We start from the raw sequence: 9529 nt of genomic DNA on the forward strand, positions 1-9529 counted from the left end.
AGGGCTGAGTCCTGTGGATGTTCCTGATGCTGAGACGGGGCACCGAGAGCCCTGAAACAGCTCAGGGCGATCTGCCCGTGCAGCACTGGGGGTTTCAAGGGGCAGAAGTTGGAGACCCGTAAAGACTCCAAACTCAGTCACCCATGTCTAAAAGGGGGACCTCAGCCCACCAGAGCCTTCAGTGACACCCCTTCCCCCAGAGAAGACCTTTAGACTGGCATGCAGAATCTTTAGTAATAAACCAAAGAGGGGCAGGTCCATGGAGCACCTGTAGGTTCAGGCACATTTAGCAGTGACTGCGCAGGACTGTGGGCAGGAGAGGTGGGCTTCACTTCTGATCCACAGGTGCTGCAATTTTCTGCCCTTTAGGAAACTCCTTGCACTAAAAAGCAGGGGTTTTGTTAGCCAGGAGTGGGAGGAATAGGTGCACAGCTTTTTCCTCTTCGAGCCAGGGAAGTAAAGGGGCTCTCTTAATCACAGGACCTCTCTTTTCTCCTGCAAAGTGTTTTACAGACCGCTTGACTAGAGGAGAGATGATCCTGATTTGAGTCATCCTAGCCTCTGCCTGCCAGCAAACTAATCACAGCATTGCCAGGAACCATCCCGAAGTCTGATGGCCACAAAAGATAACCGTGGCTGTAGCCGGGGGCGGGGGGCAGCAGGATGAGTGCACCCTGCTCCCAGCTCTGTTGGAAATGATGGAATCATAGAATATCTCAAGTTGAAAGGGACCCGTAAGGATAGTCGAGTCCAACTCCGAGGTCCTCACAGGACTAAATCCTTCAGAAAACCCCGAGCAGGTGTGGGAAGAGGCTGAGTGTAAAATCCCACCTCCCCTAGGGTTTGGCACCCCGCGGGACACCAGTGGAGTGATGATTCTGGGGGGCTGTTGGGACCCCTGCACTGCAGCGGGTGCAACCTAACTGAGACCCCCTCCCAGCCCACGGCATTGGAAAGACCCGTGAGAGGAGAATTACTTCCAGGACCCTCAAGAAACCACCACGGATAGGTGGGGGAAGGATGCTGCGGGAGATTTGGGGGGTCGGAAAGTGGGGACAGCCCACGTCGGGGCTGTCCATCACTTGGGGGTGCCTTGGGGAAGCTGGAAGCGGACCCGCAACACCTCTCCATGGTTAGTCAGGGCTCTCCGGGTACTCACCTCGGTGCGGAGCGGGGCGGCGAAGGGGCCCGATCCCGCGGCAGGTGCCCGCTCTCTCCGGCTCCTGCTTTATATGCATCGCCCCAAGCTCTGATTGGTCCGGCCGCCTCCCGTCACGTGACCCCCAACTCCCCAAGAACTCCCCGGACCCCCCCACTGCCCCCTGTCCCTCCCCGGGGGTTCCCCCCACGCGTGGGGTGCGGGATCCCCGCTCCCCCGCGCATCCCTGGAGGGGAGGCTGGGAGGTCGGCGCGGGGAGGAGCAGGGAGGGAGGAAGGGTCCCAATGGGTCGTGGCGTGGGGGTGGGGGGTGGAGGGGTGTCGGTGCCGCCCGTGGGTTCCAACCCGGGGCGGGCATCGCGTGCGAAGCGGGCGGGATGTTTGGGCAAACCCGCACCGCCCCGGTCACTCCAGTCACGCTACCGGCAGGATCTTAAAGGCGCCGGTCCCGCGCCCCGCGGCTCCCCACGACCCCGCCGGGGGATGCCCCGGCTCCCCTCGCCCCCCAAAACCCACAGGGTTCCGTACACACGCACTCGCGCCCCCTGCCTCGGTGTCCGCAGCCCCGGGGCAGCCCCGGGGTATCCCCGGTGTCCGGAGCCGTGGGGAGAGCGGGAGCGTGGGAAAACCGTCCCGAAACGCTAGGTGCGGGGCAGGAACGGGTGGGATTGGGGTATTCGCCCCTCCACGGGGCTCCGCGAACACGGAGGGATGAGCGTGGACCCCTCGCCGCGGGGCTTAAGCGATCACACCCCTCCGCGGGGGCTTTGCTCATCCCGCCGCCGGTGTACCCGGTAAAACAGAAGCGGGTGTTACCGGCTCCGTGCGTCTCCCCCCACCCCACGCTGCTGGACCTCTCCACAGCCCCATGGGGTCTGCGCACGGAAAAGGCGGCGATGCCGCCCCGGGGGTCACGGCCCCGGCTACCCCGACCCGGTTAAAGATTGTCCAGGTTCGCGTGAGAAGCCGCTGTGCCCTTTGTCACCTCTGTCCCCTGGTGGCAGAGCGACCCAGGGGGCAAGGTAGGGCTGGGATGGGGCAGAGGGTGCAACCGGAGGGAGGGGAGTCACGTCGCGGGGGATGCTCGGGGTCCAAAGGGGGTCTCAGGCAGAGGTTGCAGCCTCCATCCCCGGGAGTGACAGGCCAGGATCTGCCCTTCAGGGTGGACAAGGGGGACCAGCTCGCACCCTAAATCTCTCCCCCTCCTCCCGCATCCTTGTTCCCAGCCCAGCTGCAATGAGATGGGAGATATGCGAGGGGTGTCCCACCCCTCCGGGGGGTCCCAGAGGTGGCATTAGGGACATCGCGTGCGAAGGGGCTTTGGCCAGACCCGGGAGGGCTGCCCTGGTCACTCGCAGTCACGCTACGAGTGGGTGGGGGGGAAATGGCTTTTAAAGGACCAGGGCGGTGGCCCCACGTCCAGGAGCCTGGCCCGGGGTCAGGGCGGCGCCAGAGGAGCTCAGAATCAGCTCAGGATCAGCTCTTCCCCCCGGCTGTCTGGGTGTTGGGGGGGTAGGGGGTCCCCAGCACTGGGTACATCATCGGGGTCAGCAGGGGTGCATCCTCTCTGCCACAGGATGCTGCATCACCTGCAAGGGGACAGCAGCCCCCTTGTCACTTGTGTCCCTCTCAAACAGCCGCAGTCATCCCAGCCCCTTCCAGCCACAAGGAGTGGGATAGAGAGAGGTTTCCCACCCTGCAAAGAGGAGAGGTTTTAGTTGTGCCACTAAAATGTCCCCTTTTGGGGTCCAGGGGACACTGAACAGTGCTCTGTCCCCCAGGAGCACACTGTGGGGCATGACCACAACTGTTCCCATGGCTCGGGACACTCATAAACCCCAGGTGGGGACGTCTCCAGCACCGTGGCACCTCATCCAACATGTGGGGGCACCCTCACCCATGGCTCCTGGCTGTACCCACGTCCCTCCCATGCAGGTGTGAGCGTCCACCCCATGTACCTGTGCACCTGTGCAGGTGTGTCTCTGCGCAGACAGACCGCACACAAACCTTGCACACACAGAGCCGGCGCGCATCCGTGTGCTCGGACACACTCAGGGATGCAAACACCCTTTATGCTCCTTACAGACCCATAACCCTCCTGCATGTGCACGTGCTCATGCACGCACACGCCCTGCCACATGTGCACATGCCTGCAGGCACCGTCATCCTCCTGCTCACCTCTGTCCTCGCACGCACACGCTGGCATGACCAATCCCATGGGATGGTGACCCACGGAGGGAAGTGTGGTACAAGACCCATCAAAGGCAGGGGGCTGGCAGCATTGCCCCAGCTGCTTCAGAGACAGTTCCAGGGATCCAAGGGTTCAGCGAGGGGTGGTGGCTGGGGGTGAAGATGTGTTTTTGGGGGGTGAGGCTGCCTGGCATGCAAGGCAGCAGCTCTTAACACTGTTCTCATCAGAACGCACCCTGCCCTCGCAGGGCTTGGTAACCAGCACAGAGGAGCCAGGGAGGGTTGGGAAGGAGTGGAAGAGGGCAGGTGGGTCCTGGGGAATGCCTTGGGGATTCCTGGTTTGGCCCCAGGACCCTCCCCAGCTTCTCCAGAAGTTTAGGATATGATGGATCAGGAGAGGCAGGGGTGAGTTCCCCATCAGCACAAGGCCACCAAGGTCTGAAATGCTGCCAGGGGAGGGGGAGGTCACTCAGTCCTCTACCCGCCCAACCCCATGCAATGGATCCAGGTAGATCCACAGGACTGGGAGAGACTGACTGGATCCAGCCTGCCAGACAAGCACTGCTCCTGCAAAGCTGCAGCCTGCCTCCCCAAAAGCATTCCCAAGGGCCCTCCTCACCAGTGAAGCCAGGGCTGTGAGGGCTGCGACATTCCTGGGAATTATCAACAGGAATATTAGCAGCCAGGGTTTTGTAACTGTTCTTGCCAATCATTAAAGAACGGCGTCACTGCTATTAATGAGTCCGATTAAACCAGGTGTTGAAAGCCTTTATTAAATATTAGCTCAGCTTTTACCTGGGCCAAATTCCCACTGGAATTTTCAAAGATTGAATGAAACTTCGGGCCAAACCTCAAAGCTCTGCCTCATTCCTGCTCATCCCAGTTGCACTTCCCAAATTCCCCTGAATTTTGCTCCCCCTCGAGCAGCAGCCCTTCTAGCTCAAACATTTCCTGATGAGTGTCACGCTGTTTCGGGGGGATGAACTGCCTCAGCCTTGCCCTTTGCTGCCTCTTCACCTCTCCTATCTCTCCAGCTCACCTCCTCCCCTCTGCCCTGCCACTCCTCCTCCTCACTGCCTGTTTGCCCCGGAGGAGCCAAGGGAAGCGAGCCAGCTGCCTTCTCACGCAAACCTGGGCAATCGTTAACCTGGGCCTGGCTCTGCTGCTGGCCCAGATGATCCTGCAACCATCAGTCCTAGGACATGGAGGCCTACCAGATGTTTCCCCAGGGATGGAGAGGGCTGTGGATGTGGATGCCTTGCCACAAATGCATCCCCTCACACAGCCTGCAGCTCCCAGCACCTCCAGAGTGGTCGTGGAGGTGACAGCCTCTCTGGGTGCTGGGAACAGTCTGGTCAGCCCAGAGAAGGTTCTTGGGGAAATACTGGAACCCACACCCCACAGGGAAGTGATGCTGAGAGCACATCCTCCATCCTCCCCAGGGCAGGGCTTAGGGACCCCTTCTTATTCCCTGTCCTAGAGCCCCCCTTCTACCTTCCCATCCCAGACTCTAGTGCAGGGACATGCTCTGTGAAGGAGGAGAAGTCACCATTCATGCCCCCCAGGGCCTGTTGGAGGGGAGGAAGGCTCTTCCCTGACTTCTTGGGCTGGCTCCAGCCAAGTTCAGCCTCCTTTGTTAATGGATAGCTATTTCCAAGGGCTTTTGTGTCATATTCCTCTGGTCACACCCAGTTGCGCAATGAGGGGAGCTCTTAAAAAGTCGTGGTCTTCCAAGTGGCAGGAGGAGAAGGTTCAGGAGGCAGAGGAGGATCCCCACTGCTCCCCAGGGCAGGCAGCTGCCAGACTCCCTCTTCTATCTCTACTGCGAGCCCTGCACGGTAGAAAAAGCCCAAGGACCCGCAGGTAGGAGACAACGTGTGCGTATGGGTTTGAATGTGGATATAGGACTGGGAAGGTCGTATTTGGGTCTCCCCTCCAGTCCCTGCTCACCCAGTGAGCCGTGTGTTCCCACAGAGCAGCCCTGTGGCATCTCCGCTCCCTGTGACCCCACATGCTGGTGGCCACTCAGCAGATTCAGCCTGCTGGCTATAACTCCTCATGGATTTGGTGGTCCTGGGGCCATATTCACTGAGGAGCTGCTCTTCTTCTCCTCCTGCTTCCCTATGCTTTGTTGAGCTGCAGTTTTCTGTGCCTCCTTAAAAGACAGTCTCCCCTGGGCAGGAGCCATGGCTGTGCCAGTGGGTGCTGAGGTCTTCTGCAGGGGAAGGGGTGTCACTCTGGGGGATTGAGGTCCCCCTTTTAGACATGGGTGACTGAGTCTGGAGTCTTTACGGGTCTCCAACTTCTGCCCCTTGAAACCCCCAGTGCTGCACGGGCAGGTCCATCACCCTGAGCTGTTTCAGGGCTCTCGGTGCCCCGTCTCAGCATCAGGAACATCCACAGGACTCAGCCCTTTGCTGATGCCAGCCCTTGCCCACACTCTGGTTCACTTCTTTAGGGTTTCTACCTGCTGGCAGCAATGACGAAGGCTGTGATGTTGCCGGTGGGGAGCCAAGGTGCCATCTCAGCCACCGAGGTGCTCCTTGTGGCTGCTGTCTTCTGCCTGGTCTTCCTGCTCCTGCAATCCCTCCAGCAGCACATACCCAAGGGGCTGAAGAGCCCACCGGGACCCAGGGGCTATCCCATCCTCGGGAATGTGCTGGAGCTGCGGAAGGACACGCACCTGGCCCTGACCAAGCTGAGCCAGAAGTACGGGGACGTGATGGAGGTGAGGATTGGCATGCGGCCCGTGCTGGTGCTGAGTGGGCTGGAGACCATCAAGCAAGCCCTGGTGAAGCAAGGAGAGGACTTCAAGGGGCGCCCCGACCTCCACAGCTTCCGCTATGTTGCAGATGGGCAGAGCATGGCCTTCAGCCCTGACTCTGGGGAGGTGTGGAAAGCCCGCAGGAAGCTGGCCCAGAATGCCCTGAAGACCTTCTCCATTGCCCCCAGCCCCACGTCCTCCTCCACCTGCCTGCTGGAGGAGCACGTCTCCAAGGAGGCTGAGTACCTGGTCACCAAGTTCCTACAGCTGATGAAGGAGGAGAAGAGCTTTGAACTTAACCGGTACCTGGTGGTCTCGGTGGCCAATGTCATCTGTGCCATGTGCTTTGGCAAGCGCTACGAGCACAATGACCAGGAGCTGCTCAGCGTGGTGAATTCAGCTGAGCAGTTTGATAACGTGGCTGGTGCTGGCTACCCTGCTGACTTCATCCCCCTGCTCCGGTACCTTCCCAGCCGCACCATGAAAGCATTTATAGATTTCAACAAGTCCTTCCTCAGCTTCCTCCAGAAGATAGTCAAAGAACATTACGAGACCTATGATGAGGTAAGAGCCTGCAGAACTTTCTGCACCAGCATTGTGTCCCTGCTCTCCTTCTCTCTCTAGCAAGTAGCTTTTCTTCTTGCAGCCAAGAAGCAATGGGTATTGTCTCTCTCTCCAGTCCTCCTTCTCATAGAATCATAGAATATCACAGAATCATGGAATCTCCTGAAGTTGGAAGGGACCCACAAAGATCATCAAGTCCAGCTCTTAGGTGGAGACAGGACACCCCCCAGAAATCCCACCATGTGCCAGAGAGCATTGTCCAAATACTCCTTGAGCTCTGTCAGGCTTAGGGCAGTGACCACTGTCCTGGGGAGTTGGTTCTGGTGCCCGACCACCCTCTGGACGAAGAACCTTATCCTAACATCCAATCTAAACCTTCCTTGACATAGCTTCATGAGCTTCCCAGATTCTCCTCCATTCCCTGTGTGACAGGGCCAGTCTGTTGGTTGAACATCTGATCTGTGCCTCAGGTTCCTTGGAGAACCATCTCTTTGTTCTCATAGGTGCCATGGGAAATGGAGGATGCTCATATTACCCTGGGCTTCCCCAGCATCAGGTGGGGTCGCTCAGGAACACCCGTTCCTCTGCCAATTCTGCTGCATTGAGGTTGTCTCCTCTTCCTCTCAGAACAACATCCGAGACATCACCGACTCCCTCATTGAGCAGTGCCTGGAGAAAAAAGTGGGAAAAAACACTGCGACGCAGATCCCTAAGGAGAAGATCGTCAACCTTGTGAATGACATCTTTGGAGCAGGTGCCTCCTCCCACCAGCCCCTCAGCTCCTCAGACCCTTCCTGTTATATCTCTGTCTGATCCATCTTTGTCCAGCACCAGGCACCCAGTTTGTGTCTAAGCACTTACTCTCCTGCTCATTGGTCTTCCTGGACCTTCTAGGGATACCTGTAGAGACCAGTTTGAGAAATTAGCCCTGGAAAGAGGCTTCAGGGACAAGCAAAGGGCATGGCTTATAGCTCAGTTGAGGTTCACAAGCCAGGGTGACTTTTTCTGGTTGAGAGAAATGTCTCTGGACTGATTCACCTTTGAGTTACTCTGTGGAAACTCCCCTGATGCCAGAGAAGTTATACGAACCTGACACAACCCAGGAGTGAAACAGGATGAGAGAGCAGGATATTTTAGCAAGGTTTTCTGTGATAGAATAAAACCCCAAGTCTTGCTGTGTGTCCAGGACATCCTCTGCCTTCTTAGCCATCCCAGACTGCTCCATGTGATGGTTAGCCTGCAAGTGGAGATAGGTATTGTGCAGACCTCATCCCCATTCCTTCCTCTTTGCCCAGGCTTCGACACAGTGACAACTGCCTTATCCTGGAGCCTCTCGTATCTTGTGACGTACCCTGACATCCAGAAGAGGATTCAGAAAGAACTGGGTAAGTCCATGAACCCCCATCCTCCAAGGCTAAAACCTGTCTGGACTGGGCTGACCCCAACCCACTCCCTCTGCTCTGTCTCCTGCAGACCAGACCATCGGCCGGGAGAGGAGACCGCGGCTGTCGGACCGGCCCACGCTGCCCTACACAGAAGCCTTTATCCTGGAGGTGTTCAGGCACTCCTCATTCCTGCCCTTCACCATCCCACACAGGTAGGGGCTGAGCTTGCAGAGGAGGCCTAGGGACGAGGTGGTCTTGAGGCATTTTGTTATGGCTCATGGGAGCACAACTGCACCTCACAAAACCATCCCTCTGGGACACATCCTTCCTTCAGCACCATCAGGAGCAAACTAACAGTCCCCTGAGGATGCAGAAGAATCTTTTGGCTTCCCAAACTCTCCATCTTTTCTCTCCCCAGCACAACTAAGGACACGGTGTTGAATGGCTACTACATTCCAAAGGACCGCTGCGTGTTTATCAACCAGTGGCAAGTGAATCATGACAAGTAAGTACCCTGTGAGGCAGAAAGCCCCCTCAGTTTACAAACAGGACCCTTCCTGCACAGTTTTCTTCCTGGGCAGGAGTGGGGTCAACCTTCTCAAAGAGAAAAGGGAGCAGGTGAGGGACCTACTTAATTTAGGGATGTTCTTCTTGGCAGTTCCCACTTTCCAGTGTCCCACCTACACCTGTGGCCAGGAGAAACCATCTCAACATCTGATGTTTTCCCTTCCAGGAAACTTTGGAAGGATCCAGAAACCTTCAACCCAGAGCGTTTTCTCAGTGCTGATGGAACCAAAGTGAACAAAGAAGAGGGGGAGAAGGTGCTGGTTTTTGGCCTGGGGAAAAGGAGGTGCCCTGGGGAAACCATTGCCAGGTGGGAGGTCTTCCTGTTCCTGTCCACCTTGCTCCAGCAGCTGGAGTTCAGTGTCTGCGATGGCAAGAAGGTGGACATGACTCCAATTTTTGGATTGACTCTGAGGCACAAAAGGTGTGAGCACTTCCAGGTCAAGCAGCGCTTCCCCATGAAGAGCAGAAACTGAGCAGTGGGACCAGACATCACCAGGGGGCAAAGACATGAGTGTCCTTGCAGCAGAGCTGGGTCTGGTACAACTGTACAGGATGATGTAATAAACAAACTATTGAAACTCCTGTTTTATCTGGTGCACTTTGTAACATTTCTCGCCTTTTTCTTTTTCCAGTGTTTCTAGTGTTGCATATTCCATTAAGTGTTGCTCATTCCATCACATCTAATCTTAGACTGTAACCTTTTAGAATTGCTTGTTGAGAGTTGAAGGACGGCCAACCCGTGCCATAATTCCACAGCCTCCTCTTAGTGTTTAAGAAGCATAGAATTATAGAATTGTTTAGGTTGGAAGAGACTTTAATATCATCAAGTCCAACCATTAACCCAGCACTGCCAAGGCCACCACTAAACCATGTCCCCAAGTGCCACATCCACATGTCTTTT

General features: G+C 56.9%; 1 protein-coding gene across 1 annotated transcript; it reads left to right on the top strand.

The window, feature by feature from the left end:
• The first annotated feature begins 5078 nt into the window (after nt 1-5078).
• Nucleotides 5079-9210, top strand: LOC108498406 (cytochrome P450 1A5-like). Its single transcript, XM_017817029.1, has 7 exons — nt 5079-5211; nt 5807-6676; nt 7304-7430; nt 7972-8061; nt 8150-8273; nt 8480-8566; nt 8795-9210. The coding sequence occupies exons 2-7, from the start codon at nt 5828-5830 to the stop codon at nt 9099-9101; spliced, it is 1584 nt and encodes a 527-aa protein (XP_017672518.1). The 5' UTR covers nt 5079-5211; nt 5807-5827; the 3' UTR covers nt 9102-9210.
• Nucleotides 9211-9529: the final 319 nt, after the last annotated feature.

Source organism: Lepidothrix coronata, unplaced genomic scaffold (assembly GCF_001604755.1).
Source record: "Lepidothrix coronata isolate B3197 unplaced genomic scaffold, Lepidothrix_coronata-1.0 Scaffold58, whole genome shotgun sequence".
NCBI lineage: Eukaryota > Metazoa > Chordata > Aves > Passeriformes > Pipridae > Lepidothrix > Lepidothrix coronata.

Excerpts from the sequence above, each read along its gene's own strand:
- LOC108498406 (XM_017817029.1), top strand. The coding sequence starts at position 5,828 with ATGACGAAGGCTGTGATGTTGCCGGTGGGGAGCCAAGGTGCCATCTCA. Across the intron at positions 6,677-7,303 it reads ATTACGAGACCTATGATGAG|AACAACATCCGAGACATCAC; the intron begins GTAAGAGCCTGC and ends TCTTCCTCTCAG. Across the intron at positions 8,062-8,149 it reads GAGGATTCAGAAAGAACTGG|ACCAGACCATCGGCCGGGAG; the intron begins GTAAGTCCATGA and ends TGTCTCCTGCAG.